General features: G+C 38.9%; 1 protein-coding gene across 1 annotated transcript in view; it reads left to right on the top strand.

Moving 5' to 3' along the window:
• Positions 1-21,818, top strand: part of LOC139727798 (uridine phosphorylase 2-like) — a 119,811-nt gene that overhangs the window by 75,818 nt on the left and 22,175 nt on the right. The window contains exon 6 of the mRNA XM_071638802.1: positions 20,392-20,530. Within this exon, the coding sequence (XP_071494903.1) occupies positions 20,392-20,530 (139 nt within the window). The remainder of the gene's footprint in view (positions 1-20,391; positions 20,531-21,818) is intronic.

Below are 21,818 nucleotides of genomic sequence, written 5' to 3'. Positions count from 1 at the left end.
TTTTTGTATCACTTCACAAATAATTCCCCTTTATTCTCTCAATAATAATGGTCCATACTTGTGTGATAATAATGCAAAGACTGCTCTTAAGTTTGATTGATGGGTATATGACTTCACGCTTATGTTTTTCTCTGTTTTAAATGCGTACGGTTATAACAAGGTACCGGTTATAACGAGGTAATATCGCCGGTCCCATGGACCTCGTTATAACGGAGTTTCACTGTATAAGGCAAACAGCTTCTGGATCTGGACTGCGAACAAGTAAAGATAAGTTGATGTACACGATATCAATCCATTTCCAGAATACCTCTATCAGCGTTGTTTTAGCTATGTTGGTGTGGGTCGATAGAAATTCAAATGGCGCGCTTGTTATAGCTTCAACAGTGTGAAAAAAAAATTGAATGTTGTTAAGAAGACAACCCACGACAGTCCGGTATTTTCTTTGCAGTGTCTGTCATTGTTTTCCACTGAATCTGCTGTTAGTGAGGCTTTCTTTAGTTTTTCCTCAGTTTCTTTCAGACTTGTAAGAGTTGAATCTCTATCAGCTCTAAGGGCATCCATCTCTTGGTAGATCATACTTTGTTCAGCATCAGACAGCCATGTTCTCATGGTCATTGGTGATGATTTCAAACAAGGTGCCTTGAGCTGGGATGGGGGATTGACATTGCTGCTCATTTCAGAATTGACAGAGGCAGGAGCAGCTGTGTTTACCCTGGGTTGCATAATCATTGACGGGAGCTCGACTACATCACCAATATCCTCTGAAGTGGCTGGAGTATTGATGCCTGGTCTTTCAATATCATATTCCAGTTGTCTCCTTTTAGCACTGTGATATCTGTTCATCTTTTGCGCTACATCATCACTCTTTCTGTGCTTGAAAATTGAGTGTAATCAGGGTGTGATGGATCATTAATGGTTTACCTGTTCTGGAAGATATTGAACCAAGAGAATTGTATGGAACTTCTAAATATGCCACTCTGATTGTCATTCTTATTTGTGATGATACAGCTAAGCTGAAGCTGTGAGATATTTAGAAACCTATGAACAGAAGACAAGTCTACATCTCACTTAGATCTTCAATAATAGTACTAATTTACTAAAATCTTACTTTTTAGGCCTTGTTATGTTAGAACCCAGTGGCCAAAGGCTATATAATATACAATGTAGGTTGGTCAACTTCTCTGAAATTATAGTCTTTAGTCTTGGATTCCAATGGGAAAAAGGAGAATATCAAAGGCTTAAAAAAAAGTACTATGCATGGTCTAACAACCATTTATTCATACAGGCTGTAGTTTCCTCTTTCATTTCTCAGTCAGACTCGTGATTTATAACGTCATCCTTACTAGTAGCAGAAAATGATCTGTAAGTACTGTTCCTTTGTCATAGACTAAAATCTACTGAACTTCATACATGTACTCATTGAGTCATACATTTTTGTTCCTCCGGCATGAAGTGATGCCGGAGGCATTATGTTTTCGGGTTGTCCATCCTTCCGTCCTTCCGTCTGTCCATCCATCCGTCCTTCCTTCAGTCTGTCCGTCCTTCTGTCCGTAATCAATTTTGTGGACAGTGTAACAAAAAAACTATTTGAGGTATCCTAATGAAACTTGGCACGTATGAGTGGGCAAAGTTGTGCCTATCAACTTTTAGGTGCACATGCTCCAGATCAAATGTCAAAAGGTCAAGGTCAAATGCTCAAAATGTCACTATTTCCCCCATATCCATGCAATGCGTGAAGGTATTTTCTTGAAACTTAGTGTACACATGTATGTTACCAAATAAAGATTTTCCAGAGAGAGTTTAAGGTCGTGTGGTCAAAGGTCAAGTCAAAAGGTTAAAATTTTACATTTTTCTCCATATCTCACAAATGGTTTAAAGGGGATGGCTAGTAATTGATCAGTGGGAATGCTGGGGGACGATTGTTCCAATCCTTGTGGGATTCATTTAAGATCGTATACACATTATACAGCATGCCTGTACCAACGCGTAAATCCGTACTGAGGAGTGGGGGGGATGATTGGCGATAGTCACCATCACCACGACTACAAGCCCATAACCGGACCGGCGCAGCCCTGGGGGGGGGAAGCTTGCCCCCCCCCCCCCCCACACACACACACACACACACTTTACAGGGATCAAATGTCCCACTCTTTTCCATGCAAAGTGGGAGGGAAGTGGCAGCAAAAATATGACGAATTTTTTGTTCTTGTTTTTGCTTGTTTGTTTTTTCTTGTCAGCCGACTTTCGGCGGAAAATCAGACCTTAAAAATATGAAGACTTTTTTGTTGTTGTTTCTCTTGTCTTTTGATGTTCTTTCTTCTTGACTGACAAGCGATTTTGCCCCCCCCCTTTCAAAAACGTAGCGCAGCCCTGAATAATGCCCAAATAAATTAAATAAAATGCTAATAAGGATATCCATTTCTTGAATAACGTAGTAGATATTTTCCTGTAGCTATTATTGTATTCTTCAATTTTCTTGATTTAAGTCAGTGAAGCAATCATCACAGGGGCATCGTTCCGTTTTAATGATGGGGAGTAGGGGAGGGACTTTGAGTTTGAATATCTGTGCGAGGGAGCGGAGCGGCCTGGAGGAGGGTGTGGGAGGGGGGTATCCCCCTCCCACACGAAAATTTTAGCATTTTCAGACCTCAAATTCAGCGATCTGGTGCACACTTGGTGAAATTTGGGATTTTTTTCCTATAAAAAAACAAGTAAGAAAAAGAAATATAGATATTAAATTGAATGACTATGTCGTGGTATTTCAGCTCTTGCTCCGCCTGTGCACGTCACCTCCCTGGTCTGTGCGACATCACTGTGAAGGCCTACTAAATAGTGGGGCCTATCACCGGTGTAGCCAGGATTTGATCTTAGGGGGAGCGGTTAGATGCGAGGGAGAGACACGAGCGAGGGGGGAGGGTGTGGGAGGGTGTGGGAGGGGGGTTTCCCCCTCCCACAGTGAGAACTTTTTGCACATTGATGTTGTAAACGGTGCAATTTGATTCATTTTTTTTTTTTTTGCGTGTTCTATCGACTTGAAACAGTCCAACATGTTTAAGGTAGCAGTACATTTTATGTAGATTATTATTGAACAATTTTGCCTATAAAATGGTATAATTTAGAGAAACTTCTTGTCTTAATTCTTACACTGAAGATCATGAACGCGATCATGAATTTTGACATTGTACAGTCCAAAAGCGGCTGTTTGTAGCTATATATTTTTTTCGCTTTGGAAATTAAGGTGGGCGCACCGGGCGCATTTGCTGGCAATGTAATACTGGCAGCAACATCAGGAGAATGACATAACGATTTAATGCGAGCGAGTGAAGCAAGCGAGATTGAAAATTTTGACATTTTACAGTCCCCAAACTGCCGTTTGTAGCTACATTTTTTCGCTTTGAAAATTAAGGGGGGGGCACCGGGCGCAACTGCTGGCAATTACCCGGCAGCAACATCAAGAGAATAGCATAGCGATTAAATGCGAGCGAGCAAAGCAAGCGAGCTTGAAAATTTTGACATCGTGCAGTCCGAAAACGGCAGTTGGTAGCTATATTTTTTCGCTTAGGAAATTAAGGGGGGTGGGGGCGCACCGGGTGCAACTGCTGACAATTACTGGCAGCAACATCAGGAGAATGACATAATGTTTGAATGCGAGCGAGCTTGAAAATTTTGACATTTCACAGTCCCAAAACTGCCGTTTGTAGCTATATCTTTTTCGCTTTGAAAAATAAGGGGGGGGGGGGGCGCACCAGGCGCAACTGCTGGCAATTACCCGGCAGCAACATCAGGAGAATGGCATGACGATTCAATGCGAGCGAGCGAAGCGAGCACCCTTGAAAATTTTGACATTTTACAGTCCAAAAACTGCCGTTTGTAGCTGTACTTTTTTCGCTTAGGAAATTAAGGGGGTGGGGGCGCACCGGGCGCAACTGCTGGCAATTACTGGCAGCAACATCAGGAGAGTGACATAACGATTAAATGCGAGCAGGGAGGTGTTTCTCTTCCCACCTCCCTGATGCGAGCGAGCTTGAAAATTTTGACATCTTACAGTCCAAAAACTGCCGTTTGTAGCTGTATTTTTTTCGCTTTGAAAAATAGGGGGGGCGCACTGGGCGCAACTGCTGGCAATTACCCGGCAGCAACATCAGGAGAATGGCATGACGATTCAATGCGAGCAAGCGAAGCGAGCGACCTTGAAAATTTTGACATTTTACAGTCCAAAAACTGCCGTTTGTAGCTGTACTTTTTTCGCTTTGGAAATTAAGGGATGGAGGCGCACCGGGCGCAACTGGTGGCAATTACTGGCAGCAACAAATATCTCGTAAACACATTTATGATGTAATCTGTTGAAATTTCAATCCCAGAAGTGTATACTATTTTTTAGGGGGGGGGGAGATCCTCTGTTAATTGAAAGTATCTAGATATCTCCTCCCACCCAAGGAACATTTGCATTTCAGACCTGGTGCACACTTTGGATGAAACATTTTGAAATCTGTCTTACGCGAGGGAGATTTTGTATTTTCAGAATTGAAATTCAGCCATCTTTGGGTGAAATATTTAGACAGTCTTCTATCAAAAAAGTAAGAACATTTCCACAACTCGGGAGTTACGAGGAGGAGCAAAATGATCTGTTTGTCCCCAATACTTTTATGGGGAAACCATCCCCCTCCCCCTCATTCGACACCTCTGCATATGAGGGATCTTTTGTAAGTGAAAGATCTGCTGCACACTCTTTGATAAATATAAGGAAATAAAACATCAATCTCAAAAGTGTACAAAGTCTATCGAAAGGGACCCAGTAGCTTTTGCATATTCATGATTGCAATTCAGCGATCCGGTGCATAAATCTGGCGGTAGTTGTCCAATTTTCCATAAGACCAGGCGTCCACTAGGGCGCGGACAAGACGCGGACAAGCCCCGGAATGCAAATTTGGTATTCCGCACTCCTTCGGGAACATGTCCGCACGTTCCTGAACGTGTCCGCTCACTGTCCTAAACATGTCCGGGCGTTTCCGCACCTTCGGGAGAGAGAAAAATTTCCGCGTCCAAATTTTGATCGAGACCAAAATTTGGACGCGGAAATGAACTTCCTGACACCTTCGGCGACTTGTCCTGACCATGTCCTGAGGATGTCCCGCTTGTCCGGAACCCTTCCGCTCCTTCCGCACACGCTCCGGAAAGAATCCCGCGGTGTGGGGAAGCTTCCCGAATGAAAGCGGAAGACACCAGGAATGTTTTAGGACAGCGCGGAGCCGATGCGGATCTATATATGCAAGTGTCCGGAACCGATGCGGAAATTTTGTGATCCAGACACGAAAATGTCGACACTTTCCGCGAGCGTCATGCCAATGAAACGCAAAATGAGCAAGAAGGGAGGCGAGGCCCCATGCAAATATCCCCATCACAGGCACACCTTTCGTCTAGTGATGAAGAACAGGTAAATCTAAGGAATTTCCGGTCCAAGAAGGCAAAGAAGAAGGTAGTAGAGACTGTGCCAAAAGCAATCAGAAAAAGTGAAATCAGCCCCCTAACTTCCTAATAACTTTGTTTTGATTTGATCTTTTCAGAAATTATTTTTCATCTGAGTGACTTTCCTGGTTCCTATTACTTACTATAGTACATTTTCCTTTATGTTGTTTTCGTATTTTATTTGCAAACAAACTAGGTTGTCCCATGTGACAGCCCAGCTGAAAAATCACAAAAGTAGGTGGAAGTACACTCAGAAAAAAAGCATAGAATTTTTGGCTAAATGTTAATGTATTATATAAACATGAACAAGTTGTTATTCATGCGTAAATGCTTTCTAATGATGCAACATATTAGAACAAAAGACAAATTCATCACAATAAAAAGCATGAATTCAATTGCAAAGATATACATGCAGTGGTCTCATGACAATGTAATGTCTTTGAAGTCCAAAATAACAATGAAAGCTAAAGATGATGGAGGAAAATGAAGAATTTTCTGTCACTTCAAAATTCAAGTAAAATGAGAGAAAAGCAATAAATCATGAACTCGAAAAAGTGTTAAATTTCTGTCTTTCTTTTGTTTTGTTTTTTTGCTGAGTGTATATATTTAAGTACACATTAAACATCACAAATCATTTCAGAAATATTCTTTACCTGAATGATTTTCGTAGTTGTTATTACCTAATAATTTTTTCTTGTCTTTTTGTTTTAGTTGCAAATAAACTCGATTGTCCAATTTGACAGCCCAGCTAAACCCCCCCCCCAAAAAAAAGTAAATTAAAGTAGGTTAGAAATATTTCCCCATGTTTACACTTCATTGACAATAGGCTAGTAAGCTCTAAGCATGAAAAAAAAATTCTCAGACTTGAAAATGTTCAAAAGTGATCAAAATAAGAGAGGGTTAGAGATGGACAAGGGTAAAAATGAGAGAAAGAAAAACAAATTTAATGATTAGGATCATTTTAGCGTGCTCTACAGAAGTATCAGACAAAACATGTATATACTTCGCGATGGATAAAGCACAGGTCTTAAAAAAAGGGAATGAATAATATATATATATATATATATATATATATATATATATATATAGATATATAAGTAACAAACTGCAACAAAGTTCATGCTGTATTCACCAACGGTTTATTTCTTGTGAAGAAATAAATCGTTGGTGAATACAGCATGAACTTTGTTGCAGTTTTGTTACTTATCTTTTTATCTTGCCCACACGTGGACTACCTTATCGACATGATTATATAATACATATATATATATGTATATACATTTACATTTTTATATCTTCTTCTCTAGAACCAGAAGTGATAGAGCTAAGTTAATACTATGAGTTAGTACATTGATGACTGTAGTTTCAAGTTTGTTCATGGCAGAATCAGGGGTGCCCCCCTTGGGACCCAGGGGAGGGGGGTGGGGAAGGGTTCTAATGGGGCCTAAATTGTACATTTTCATCGTCTTCTTGAGAACCCCATGACCCATTTTCACCAAACTTGGCAGGTAGCATCCCTAGGGGGTTAGGAAATCAATTTGTGAAAATGGGCACCATGCCCCACCCAGGGGGCCCCCAGGGGGCCCAAACCCCCCAAAATTAAGGAATATCCGCAAAAATCTTCTTCTCTAGAACCAGAAGTGATAGAGCTAAGTTAATAGTATGAGTTAGTACATTGATGACTGTAGTTTCAAGTTTGTTCATGGCAGAATCAGGGGTGCCCCCCTTGGGACCCAGGGGAGGGAGGGGGTGAGGAGGGGTCCTAATGGGGCCTAAATTGTACATTTTTATCTTCTTCTTGAGAACCCCATGACCTATTTTCACCAAACTTGGCAGGTAGCATCCCTAGGGGGTTAGGATCTCAATTTGTTAAAATGGGCACCATGCCCCACCCAGGGGGCCCCCAGGGGTCCCAAATCCCCCAAATGAAGGAATCTTTATAAATCTTCTCTAGAATCAGAAGTTATATATAGAGCTGAGATAATACTATGAGTGAGTACATTAATGACTGTAGTTTCAAGTTTGTTCATAGGAGATCCAGGGGTGCCCCTCTTGGGTCGGGGGGGGGGGGGGGGGGGTGGTGGTTGGAAGGGTCCAAATGGGGGCCTGAATTGTACATTTTCATCTTCTTCCTGAAAACCTCATGATGGATTTTTGTCAAACTTGGCAGGTAGCATCCCTAGGGGGTCAGGATCTCAATTTATCAAAATGGGCACCATGCCCCACCCAGAGGGCCCCAGGGGACCCCCAATCCCCCCAAATTAAGGAATCTTAAAAAAATTGGGCCCTTATTGTATATTATATATATATATATATATATATATGGTTCAAAAAGTTTGCGAATATCATCCATGTGACTGTAGGCAGAGAAAAAAAATGTTCTCCCAGATGAGACAAAAAAAAAAATGAGTCGTCAGCCAACATGCAGACAATCCTATTCTTCGACTTTTGGTGGTCACATTTATCAAATAATATTGACAAATCATATCAATGTAATATCAGCCGCTACTGCGGAAGCACAACAAGGAGCATCAATGATGGCTAGCAGTCAAATGAGGAAAAGTCAAAGTCAGCGCCAAATTTATACCTTTCCATTTTCCTGGTATTGTCCGCAGTTTGTCCGCATGCCTAACTTGTGTTGTCCGGAAGGTATCCTGATTGTCCGCGTTCATTCCTGGTGTGATCCTAGATGTTTCCGCGCTGCCCGGCTACGATTAGCATATTCCGAGGTATTTCGCGCTCTTCCGGAGTGATTCCTAGGAATGTCCGCAGTCAGTCCGCGGACAGTCCTAGGAATGTCCCAGGACAAGCCGATTCACAAAGTTATTCTGCGTCTGTCGCGGACAGGATGCCGAAATAACAAAATTTGCTTCCGCAACCCTTCCAGAGCTTGTCCGCGCCCAAGTGGACGTCCGCCCTAAAGAAAGTTCGAGATTTGTCCTCATCTCGGGAATTGCTTGGGGGACACAATGATTTGTCTCCCCCAACTTCATCCACTGCACATGATTGAACTTTTAAAGCGCTCGGTTTCGCGCGCTTGCGCTTTTATTTCCGGGGGGGGGGGGGGGGGGGGATATAATGGTACTTGGCAGAATAACGAAGAACGGTTTCCACAGAAGTCGAGTTGTAGTGGCAAGGTATAGTGACAGCTCTTCATGTAACCCGGGATAACTTGTGACATGCGACAACTAACACACTATTTTTCCTCTGATCAAAACACTATTGAGAACAAATTGCTGGATAAAGGTGAATATACATAGCTTTATTCACTTGAATAAATTTATTCCGCGAGATCAGTTTTGTACATTATGTGTTAAAAATCTTAACATAAAACAGTAACAAAGCAAACAAGGTTAAACAAACAAGCACAGTTTTTTCTCCGTATGTGTCTCTATGACAATCTTTGTGGACTCTAATAACGTAATTATGTTCCGTAATTCCAATCGACCATATAGAATATTACCTTTTATGTCTAACCCCATTCCTTTGGAGAGTAAACAATAAGCATTATCAGAAACGCAAGATTATATAAGGACCGTATAGGCGGAGATTGAAAACTTGAAAGTTCATCTCGTATTGAAGGAAATTTTACCTTTTAACTTCAGTTACCTCACAGGCATAGATTAAGCAAACCGTACTTTAATTGAAGACAACCCAACGCTTACTAACTATAAATCTCGCAACATAGGCCTACATATCAGAGCACTTCTGAAGCCCAGGTCTATCAGATGTTAACATACTGTAGCCTTTGAAAGTTCAAACATAATTGGGCATATGATGCCGACAATTTGAATAATTTTCTGAGATTTTTTCTTCAAGATTCTTTTGTATATTTTATTACCATTTATACACCATTCATATTTGCAGAAATCAAAATGAGTTCAGCCCTTCCTTTTCGTAGAGATAGTTCTATTTATTTTGCTCACCTTTTTTCCATCTTTGTCAAGTTAATGGCTTCATATCTGGCCCCTTCTAAGCATAATGACATGATAAGCAACGTTATTTTCCAACAACATAACAGGCTCATAAATACAGTTGTAAAATTCATTCTGGATCACGGCACACTTCAGGTTTTATACATTCTTACCAACGTGTGAAAATGATTTGGTAAGGCACAATATCCGTTTCTGTACTCAATTCCAAGTAGGTCCTATTCACTGGAAAAAAAAAAAGTGAAAATCTTTTCGTACTATTCTGGCAAACTGTTAGAATGTCTTGCCTTTTCTGTGGGATTGTTTAATTAGGGATTAAAGAATCCATTTTTCTGTTCGTGAGATGAATGTTGCATATCAATAAAATTGGCTGCAAATAAACTTGTCTTATTAATCTATTGATGTATGTTTGTTAACAGGTGAACTTGTGTTTTTTGCACATCTCCCATGAAAACAAAAAGAAATCTGGTTAATAGGTCTGAACCATTAATCTAAAGCAAGGTTCATTAGATTAAAGGAAGTACTTGCATATGGCAAAATATGGGAATCGACACCCGTTCCTTCTGTTTTTTCTGGAGGCAAACGAATTATATTAACTGAGCAAAATCACTGCCAATATGGAGAGGATAAATGTGTTGCAATTCCTACGACTGAAACTCGTACAAGGCTGTTAACGAACTTGTTTGTTATCTAGATCTTTGGGTAACTCATGCGGAGCTCGACGTGAGTCGTATCGCGCTCGGCATGGTGCACTCGTTCACGCCTACGTCCATGGTCCTACAGACTGTGTTGCATCAAGGAGGTGGGAAGAGCACCTCCCTGGTTGCATGCAGCTGGTTGCCATCTGGTTGTGTGGCTACTATAGTAGTTCAACATCCGAAGCATGCATGCATTACGGTCGATATTGTTCTACATGCATTGGCGTGCGAGAGAAGTACGCGAGCGCTGCTAGCACTGTTCAGCAGTATGCTCTCGTCACGAGGCAAGCGTGCGAACGTCATGGCTCATGCATACAGTATGTAGCCTATAATCTAGGTGGGGATGCAGCTGGTCTGATGCGACGAGACTACGAACAGTGGATGCGCGCGAATACACCGCCTATGATCCAGTTGTTTGTCGTTGTTTTCTTATTTTTTTTGAATGGGTGGCAGTCTTCTTACACGGAAAAAAAAAAACTGCCACCGATCGTGGCGCCTAGCGGACGCGGTAGATGCGTCCACTGTTCGTAGTCTCACCGCATCAGAATCGCTTGGCAAAGACAATTATCTCGCTGCATCATACGTTTAGCTTAACAGCAAATTACAAAGACAATAACTGCATTCTCCGCCTAGATTATAGGCTATGCAATAATACATCATGCTGAAATCATTATCACATTTCTTTTTGTTTGTTTTTTTGTTCCTACATATTTTTCTCAGGAGAATTTCAGGGGGGATATTTGTACAGGCCATCCCCCCCTCCTTCAAAAGCGGGGGGGGGGGGGATATATCCCCCCCCCCCCCCCCGGGATTTACGCCCATGGCCTGTACAGTGTCAGGGCGATCGTTAACGGGGCCGTTAACGATTGCCCTGACACTGTACAGGCATGCTAACCTGGAAACATTGAAGTGCACATTACTTGAATATGAGACCATTCTGAAGCAAATAATTTTCACACAACAATAGACATATAATGTACTCTTAAATGAATCCCACAAGGATTGCAGCAATCACTTGCGAGCATTCCCACTGATCAGTTACTAGCCATCCCCTTTAAGGTATCTTCACAGAACTTAGTATATACCAGGGCCCTGTTGCATAAAACCCTTTCCGCTGGACTTACCGCTCCTTTCTAGCGGTAAGTCTTCAAATCAGGGGTAAATTTTGTAATCCTTGATGCTGATTGGCTGTGACGCCTAATTTTGACGGTAGTTACCATTGAAATTCAACGGTAAGTTTTATGCAACGGGCCCCTAGTGTGCATGAACTGACTGGCAGTGATTACCTAGGGAATTTGGGGGTCAGGGGTGACAGGGGGGATCAAGGTCAACTCCTCAACATGTCACTACTTCCCTCATATTTATGCAATGCCTGCAGGGTTTTCTTGAAACTTAATATTATATATTATACAAATATACCAGGCCTGAGAGCATGAGGTGACTTCAGTAGCACTATTTTCTGAGGGGCGCAGCCCCGAAGAAAATAGTGCTACTGAAGTCACTGAAGGCACATAGTTTCAACTGGTGCCTCGAAAAATTGGCCTGGTATAATAATAATAATAATAATAGTGGCTACTTGTATAGCGCACAGGTCCACTTTTCAGTGCTCATGGCACTTCAAAAATGAAAAGATATCATATATTTACATGCATATACATATTCAAACATTTCAACAAAGAAGAAAATGGTAAACAAAAACAAATATATACCAAATAAAGAGTACAACATATACCAATTAAAAATACAATATTGATCCAACATTAATGGCATACAGCAATTACAGTCCTCAGTATGAAAGGAACAGATAAGTTTTAAGTTTGGATTTGAATGACTCTGTAGATGACAGTTCCCTTAGCTGAAGAGGTAACTGATTCCACAATTTTGGTCCCATAACAGAAAAAGCACGATCACCATACCCATGTTTTACTCTGGGTGTTTGGAGTAAGAATGTATCTGATGATGAACGTAGCCTTCGTGTCAGATTGTATTTTTGAAAAGAATTACTTATGTATATGGGGGAAAAAGAATGAACTTAATGATGTACTAATAACAGAATCTTGAAAATAATCCTTTTTTCTACAGGTAACCAATGTAAGGAACGGAGAACTGGTGACATGGAATCAAACTTATTAGTAAAAGTTAACAATCGGGCAGCAGAATTTTGCAACCGTTGAAGTTTTGTGACATCTTTTTTTGGAAGATTACACAATAATGAATTCGAAAAATCCAACCGAGAAGAAATCAAAGCATGAATAAGTATCTCAGCTGCAGATTTAGACAAATATTTCCTTATGAAACTTAAATTACGCAACTGATATCGAACATTCCGCTGAATATGAGTTACATGACTTCGAAATGACATTTCCTGATCAAATATGACACCTAAATTACGGGCTGTTTTCGACGGAGTAATGCAAGTGCTACCGATGTTGACATGACATGACTGATAATCAACTTTGCTTAACATATGCTTTGATCCCAATAACAGAAACTCAGATTTATCATCATTTAGTTTAAGGCCATTGGATGTCAGCCAGATTTTCAGGTCTTGCAAACATGCTTCGAGTTTTGCAATGGCGGATGACAATGAAGACACAGTGGGTTTAAAAGACAAATAAAGTTGTATATCGTCCGCATAACAATGATAACTAATACAATGCTTGCGAAATACTTCACTAATTGGTTGCATATACAGAGAAAAAGCAGCGGGCCTCCAACAGAACCTTGAGGTACACCTTGAGGTATATTTGTTTTATATCCCTCCCAATGAATTTAAGAGTATTTGACTGCTGGTATTCTGTAATTTACCCCCTTTTTAGGGCATCTTGCTTTAATTACTCTTTTCAAGAAGATTGGCAAGTCATTCACGCTTGGGAAAGCAGCAGGAGGGCAGCGCGTACGCGTACTATGAAGAGACAACTGCGCGCTCAGCCGCTAAAGTACTCGGTGCTTTGCTGTACAACGTACTGGTAAACATGCGCAAACTGCAAAGTCACTACGCGCTTCATACATGCAATACGCCTACTAGTATCCGATCTGTCAACAAGTACGTTGGTGCGGTACGGTGACGTGCGTGCTCGAGCTGATCAACGATGTGACTGTGAGCTGCAGTTGATTGTGTTTTCTGTCGTCTTTCTAGCGTTTTCTAGCTGTCTGTACAATGAATATGGACTATCCTTTCCTGTTAAAAATGCAAGTATACATTGTAAATTTTGGTAGAACATTCAGTAACAGCGAGTCTAAGGTTAGATTAGGCACTGGAAAATTCTAGCAGTTAGCATCGATCGAGTGCCACTGTAAATTCATGTGATTCGTATCAGTTAACATGTTAGACTCTAATTCGTTAATAGACACTCTAAAAAAATAATTATTAGGATGAGATTACGGGAACTACTGTTAGACAGGTAGAACTAGGCTTAACTAGGTCTATTTACGCTAGAAATAATTAAGCAGGCCTACGATCTACTGCAGTTTGTCAACATCTTTTGGGTGGGTTGGTCGAGTTTCTACAGTGAACTGCGAGACCAAATTTCAAGCGACGAAGCATGAACTCCCCAAAATTAGACAGTCCTACACTGGGATATAGGCATAGGAAATCTAGCATACTGTAGTTAGGGGATCATACTTTCTCATACATTGCACCAAAACCTTGGAACGATCTTCCATTGTCTCTACGACACCCCCATGCATCTTCAAAACCAGGGCCAAATGAGGCCTAACTATCCAACGTTAGATTATTACTAATAATATTAGAATAGATCTAGGCCTACGGTACGTTGAAGAGCCCTAACACGTTAGCTTGCTCATTGTTGTTGTCTAATTATAGATCTACGATATCGCCTACTCTGTTGTAACGTAATATTCTATTTCACAATGCCATGAGCATCTTTTTAGGTAGAATGAGGGCTTTATAAGAGTCTCTCTGAGTCTCTTATTTTCTCTAACGTTACACGTATTGAGTGTATTGTCTACAGTATGCGTGCCTTGTGGTTCTCGCGAATTCGCGAAGTGAAGGCGCCGCAATACCCATTCATTTGTACATGAAATCTCTCGCGAAGCGAAGGTGCTGCGATACCCATTCATTTACACGTGAAATCTTTCGCGTCGCGACGCGAAGCAAAAAAGGCGCGAATTTCACCAGCGTGATATAGTTTTTGTACTATTTCCCTAGGGAGAATAGTCATACGCGGATTTGTATGGTAGAATTATGTTTTGTTGTTTACAGTGCTCTCGACCAATCAGAGGACGAGAAGCAATTTGTGAGGGATATAATACCCCATAGAGATTCTGTGGGAATTTTCTTGCCAAAAGCTCAAAGGTCATGCGAAAGTGCTAAATTTCACTTCTTTCTCCATATCTCGAAAGTGACTCGAGGTATCATCATGAAACTTAGTACATATTTATGCATATTCTACCTGACAGTGATTCTCTTTGGAACTTTAGGGTCTTAAGGTCAAAGGTCAGGTGTCAAAGTCAAGGTTTAAAAACTAATATTTTACCATTTAATACTGAAATTACACTTCTTCCCCATACCTTGAAAATTTACAAAGTCCTACCTAATTACTCTCTGTTTTTGCGCGATTGACCCCAAATTTGGCATGTTTGACCACTATCAAAGGTAGATGTACAAGACACCTTTTTCGTCAGTATCAAATAATGCGTTGCCATGGCAACGGCAAATTTTCATAAAAACTTGTGGATCGAGCTACTCTCATCTTTTGAGCAATTAACCCCAAATTTGGCATGTGTGAGGGCTATTGAAGGAAAATGTGCAAGATACCTCTTTTGCATAATGCATTGCCATGGCAACAACAATTTTTACAAAATCCTACCAAATGATATGGATTGAACTTCTCTCTCATTTTTTGAGCAATTGACCCCAAATTTGACATGTGTGACCGCTATCAAAGGTAGATGTGCAAGACACCTTTTTTGTCAGTATCAAATTATGCATTGCCATGGCAATGGCAAATTTTCATAAAAACTTGTAGATCAAACTACTCTGTCATCTTTTGAGCAATTAACCCCAAATTTGGCATGTGTGACCACTATCAAAGGAAAATGTGCAAGATGCCTCTTTTGTTTGTACTGCATAATGCATTGCCATGGCAATGGCAAATTTTTGCAAAGTCCTAGCAAATGTTATGACACCTTTTATGTGTGTGTAAATAAATCTGATGCCATGGCAATAGCAGTTTTTTATACCAATCATAAAAAATATGTGGATTGACCGAACTCCCTGAGTTTTTAAGGATTTGACTTGAATTTGACACATGTGACCACTACTGTAGATGTGCAGAATTCATCTTCTGTTGATGTTGAACAATGCATTGCCATGGTAACAGCATTTTTTTTCACTAAAAAGCATACAAAAAATATTGCAGATTTAGCTGATTCCCACATTCTTTGAGTAGTTTGCTTGAAATTTGGCACATCTGACTGCCATGGTACATTGATGTGCAAACGTAATCTTTTATCATTGTTTGACAATGTGTTGCCATGGTAACAGCATATTTTGAATGAAAAACTCATATAAGAATACTGTGGATTTAGCTGACTCTCTGAGGTCTTTGAGCATTTGATGTGAAATTTGGCACATGTTACTGCTGTAGTACATACATGTTCAGATTTATTTTTCCGTTGTTGACAATGTGTTGCCATGGGTAACAGCATTTTTTCAATAAAAAGGTATACAAAAATATTGTGCATTTAGCTAATTCCCTCAGTCTTCGAGCATTTAGCTTGAAATTTGGCACATGTGACCGCCATGGTATGTTGATATGCAAACTGAATCTTTTATCATTGTTTAACAATGTGTTGTCATGGTAGCAGCATATTTTTAATGAAAATCATACAAAATTACTGTGGATTTAGTTAACTCCATCAGTCTTTGAGCACTTAGCTTGAATATTGATGCATGTGACAACTATGGTACATAGATGTGCAAACTCAGTTTATCATCATTGTTGAATGATGCATTGCCGTGGTAACATCATTTTTTCACTAAAAAGCAAACCAAAATATTGTATATTCAGCTTATTCCCTTAGTCTTCGAGTATTAAGCTTGAATCTGACACATGTGACCGCTATTGAATGTTGAGGTGCAAACCTAATCTTTTGTCATTTTTGAACAATGCGTTGCCATGGTAACGGCATAGATTGAATGAAAATCATACAAAAATACTGTGGATTCAGCTAACTCCCTCAGTCTGAGCATTTAGGTTTAAATTTGGCATGTTTCACCACTATAGTACAAAGATGTGCAAACTTCATCTTTCGTCATTGTTGAACTACAATGTATGTGTTGCCATGGTAATAATATAATTTGAATGAAAATCATACAAAATTTTAGATTCAGCTAACTCTCAGTTTTTGAGGATATGGCTTCAAACTTGGCACGTGTTACCACTATATTACCTAGATAAGCTAAATTTACTTTTCGTCATAGTTGAAAAATGTGTTGCCATGGTAACAGCATTTTTGAATAAAAGTAATGCAATTATGTGAATTCAGCTACAGTGTGTAACTCCCTCAGTTTTTGAGCATTTGACTTGAAATTTGGCTCATGTAATGGCTATCATATGTAGTGCAAATGTCAATCAAATGTCAAACATTGTATTGCCATATGGCCCATTCTCAGTAAAAGTGTGCAAATACGGAATTTTGGTGTCGCCGACATTCCATGACCGTTTGCGGTTCCCTGAAACCTATTAGATACTATTTAAATGTTTATAATATATCACGAGGACATTATTTGTTAAAAATAAACTTGATCAAATGCGGTTGTCTGCCTTTTTGTATAAAATTTTGCTGTCAAACTTCGTTAAGACCCCCAAAACGCAGTGTCGCCGGCTATTTTAGAATTATGTTTTATTGCTCCTCTCCGTCCACAAACACACTTTCCAAATATCATTTGCATGGACGATAAGCAAATCATATGTGCTAATCACAATACTCGAAAAGTTCCAAAATTTCTATTGACTTTTTTTTTTTTGCCTTTTGAAACCTGTCACCAAATTCACCGCCAGATACGTTACCAGTTTCTTTAGTGTTACAGCATTGCGAAAATAACAAGACTATGCACTGACCCTGAGTATATGAAACCCTGAGGATATACTTCATACATTGCAAGTACTTAGATTTTTTGTGCAACAGCTTTTTATTGAGAATACGGTACAATGTTTGAAATATCGGTTTTCTACATTTTTATTTGGACAGATACGTTACATACATTTCACGCCACCCACTGCGACAGATATTGCAATGTCAGACAAATTGTATATTATACGCTACTCCTCGGAATGACGCATCGATTCAACATTAAAGTTTAGTACAAGTGAGAAATATTCGGTAGATATCGCTCTCATAATATCATGATCGACCATATACGTTACCACAGATACGTTACCGCAGATACGTGACCGAATTTTGTTCATTGGTCTTGTGCTTCCACGGGATCAAATCTGGTCAAAATTCATCCCTTCACATTACATGCTTCGTTTTGTTGGACCTCAGGATTATATTCTTACACCAAAAGGACAGGAAGTTGAAAAAGAGCAACACTTCCACATGATTTTTCTTTCTGCGTCAGTGTCTCACAACTTAATGCCAAGTTTTCCGACAGATACGTTACCACATATTCAAAATGCTGAAAAAAAATTGTACATGTTTTGACAAACAAATCTTTGTGTGTTCACAAATTCCAAAGTTCTAATCTATAAAACCCAGCCACTCTCATATTCTATGCAACAACTTTTAATGTTTATTTTACAAGACGAAGCTATGATTTAGCATAGCAGTTTTTTGCTTTTCAGATTTAGCAGATACGTTACGTATTATTCAGGGCACCCACGGTGACAAATAATGTTATGTAAAACAAAGTGTTTATAAAACAATTCTGCATAGAATGACGCTTCTATAAAAAAATTAAAGTTATGTTCAAATGAAGAATATTCAGTAGATATTGCTCTGTAACTTCACCGACGGATTCATTTACGGTACGCCAGATACGTTACCTAACTTTGAAAGAGTAAAAACTAGTTTATGAAAAGCTTCCGAGAAAAGTTTCAGTGTTCTGTTGCATATTTATTCTAGTGTTTTTCAACATATGAAGAACTACTCAAGATTCATTGATAAGTTGAACAATTATTTATTCATTTTCATTAAAAGGGGTGAGCCAAATACGTTACCATAGATAAAACAACGTTTTAGTATATCAAGTTCATAGAGACTGTACCTACTTCCTTCTAAGTGCCTGCAAAAATATATTTTTTAAACCTTGTTTGCATTATCCATCAAAACTTAATGAATATTTATAGTCAGATGGATAAATACATTCAAACGTAAGATGAGAATATTCTGTGAATGAAGAACTCAGCTCTCATATCTAGGGCTCTTTTCCACTACATTTCATAGTTTAAATATTACGTACAATGTTTAAAATTGTTAATTTGGGCTTACATCATTCATTTTTACATCAATTCATAAAGTAAATAACTAAACAGGTAATATTTATTAATTCATACACAACTAAAATTATTAGTTATATTTTACCAGATACGTTACCAAAGGCAATTCGATGTTTTTCAATAGTTATTTCCCCAGGAAAGCAATTCATATTTGTTTCCTGTGCAAATTCCAGATCGGATCGTTCCCTTTGCATGATTTGTGGCATTCAAAACTTTATTTGTAAGCGAAATTTGTTAAAAATACAAAGTGAATCTTAAGGTTTTATTTTATTTCAGCAAAAAACATATTTCAACCTACCACACAGAAATAATTTCTACCAACTAGCAAGGGATGACAACGTCTTTACCTCTTGAAAAATCCCAATATCTTTAGGGGGGACAGATGTCTTTTCCTGAACAGAAATTGGATAAAAACAGTAAATTTAATTCAAAGTTAGGAATCCATTACAACATGTAAATTTGCGGTAACGTATCTGATTGGTGATCAAAAATCATATATGATGCTCTATTTCAATCCATTTTTACTCAATGAATGGCCATCATTTAGAATGTTCCACTTTTTGTTTCGTATTTGACTGGTTTTGAAGTTACCAAAAACACATCTTTGAATGTATTACTTTGTGGTTGATTTTTCGGTTTTACTCACGTGGAATTGAACACTTAATCTGAGAATGGCCCATATGATGGTAACAGCATTTTTAAATGAAAGTCATAGAAATTGCCAATTTATTTATCTTACTCAGGTTTTGATCACTTCACTTGAAACATGGCACATGTGGCTACCAGTAAGCAAAATATAATTGATTCAGTATTCAAGTTATTCAGGTCAAATTTGGTGTGTACATTGTATGATGATCTATAGGTGTATTTGTGCAAAATGCCCTTTGTGTCTGTACCTGACAAATCCTGGTTCAATTCTTTTTCATAGGAATCTGAGCTGCTGGATCAGGAGTATTCTTCTTCTGGTTCAGTCTGCCTCCTTCAAACTTGAAGATTCTTGCAAACTGCAAGATATATATTAATCACTTTCAGTGATAGTTCCAGTTAATGTAGGTTTTCCTGGTCAATTTCATACTTTTGTCATTCCAATTCATGAGTGGGCGTACAGATTCACACAGCACGCACACGCGAAAAAATGAATTTGAATGCTCATCGCTTAAATGCATGCTCCTATCTTAGATTTGAATGACACAAATGAAAAATTGATTGCTCCTATAGTGAATTTGAATGACTGGATTTTGAATGTCATTGCTGCTTCAGTGCTGCGAGCATGAAATGCGTGAAGTTAAATGCTTAGAATAGGGACTTGAATGATAAAATTATGAAATTAACCATGAGAACCTATATTATATTTCCACATGATTAACAGGGTTGGAAAAACAATGTTATGAAATTCTCTTTTTGTAATACCCAAACTATTGTGGCACCCACATACCTGGCAGTACACCATCTTGCACATATTGTAATGGGAATTGTGGTACCAAAGCCACTAGAGCTGTGCCAGCATTCCCCATACCTCATGTCAATACCCTGAAATAACAAGAGGAGATTTCATGAAAATGACAGCTGCCTAGCACATAGCAGACAACCACATGGATACCACAATATAGGGTATTTCTTTATTCTTCTCTTTCTTTTCTTGTTTTTACAAGATGATCTAAATATCAAATTAATATTCAATTTATGCTTTATGATATGGTAACATTGTCAACTCATAGTTTCATTCAGCACAACAAGCAACACACACAGAATGATATGTCATTATAAACTCTGTTCATGTCTTGTAAAGTTGCTTATAGTGGTCCTTCTTATAATCATGTTTTTCAGCCTGTCCTAGGTAGGATTGTGACACGCCCTACTCAATTGAGCCAAGAGGTAGCTGATGACATCCAATCTTGTCAGCCTTCATATAACAACTTCAGCATCATCAAAGCAAACACCCTCTGTGCTTCAGATTTCTTTGAAGGTGAACATCAAGTTAGAAATACCTCAGTATACTGTATATGCCAAATATTTCGCAAGGTTTTTATTTTTGCGAATTTGTGAGTCGGGTGCTATTCGCGAAATCAAAGACTCACGAAAATATTGACTCTGATCCCGATGTGGATGTGACGTACGCGTTTACATTTCTCCGTTCGGTATAGGACTCCACGATCGCGAATTTAACCACTCAAGAAATCGTCGGGAATTCCCGATTCGCAAAAATTTATACTCACGAAATATATCGCGTATGCAGTAATTTTTGTACATACAATGAGATGAATGTATGATCAATTCATCATGTAGTGAATTCTTTTTCAGGTGTTAAAATTGTGTGATGCTGGAAAATTTTGAAGTGCTTCATGAAGACTGAATGATCAGGACAAGTTTTATATGGTTGCTAGTTAGTGTGACTCCAACACACAAGATATTCTGATCAGTCGTGATGTATACAGTCGCAGCGGACGGGTGCAATTAATTTGCTGTTTTCATTTTGACGTGACCTCCCTTTCCTCTTGAATGAACACGTTTCGCACAAAAACCGCTGGGAAAGTGTCACAGCAAAACTGCTGTAACTTTACTATTCATATTTTTTGATGATCCAAACGGTTATGAAAATTTCAAACCTCATTTTAACCTGCCATTATGTTACTTTTTTAAAATAACGACGATGAAATATTCCAAAATGGAGCAAATTTTACTTTCAAAACAGAAAATAATTGTCAGAAATAGTTGCTAAAATTTCACATTTTCACTTCATGAATAACAAAAAACTTACAAGTATGTCAGTAAGTCTGTATTTCTTTACGGAACTCTAAGAAATCACATTCGAGACGTCATGCGTTTCAGTTTCAGTCTTTAGATATATCGAATGATAATTTTTCATTGATGCACCTGAATGTTAGAAATGTAAATAGTAACTTCGAACATTTACAATCTCTATTAGATAATTCTACCCAGATTTCATTTTCTGTTATTGGGCTCACTGAGACGTGGCTTACTGAAAATGCCCCTAATTCTTTTGCATTTTTTGGTTATGACTTTATTACAAACAATAGAACTAACAAGGTAGGAGGAGGGGTTGCATTCTATATCAAACAATATTTAGATTATTTTGTACATACCGAACTTATCTCTATGAATGAAATTATAGAATCTTTGGTTGTTGAAATGAATATCCCAAAGTCTAGGAATATTTTGTTTACATTGATATACAGACCTCCAAATTCCAGCAGTGCATTATTCTTAGAAGCTTTACATGATCTCATCCATAA

Source organism: Diadema antillarum, unplaced genomic scaffold, assembly GCF_040938485.1.
Source record: "Diadema antillarum isolate AM-2024a unplaced genomic scaffold, OU_Dant_1.0 scf00000001, whole genome shotgun sequence".
Classification (NCBI taxonomy): Eukaryota; Metazoa; Echinodermata; class Echinoidea; order Diadematoida; family Diadematidae; genus Diadema; species Diadema antillarum.
This window is presented reverse-complemented; position numbering and strand designations above follow the sequence as displayed.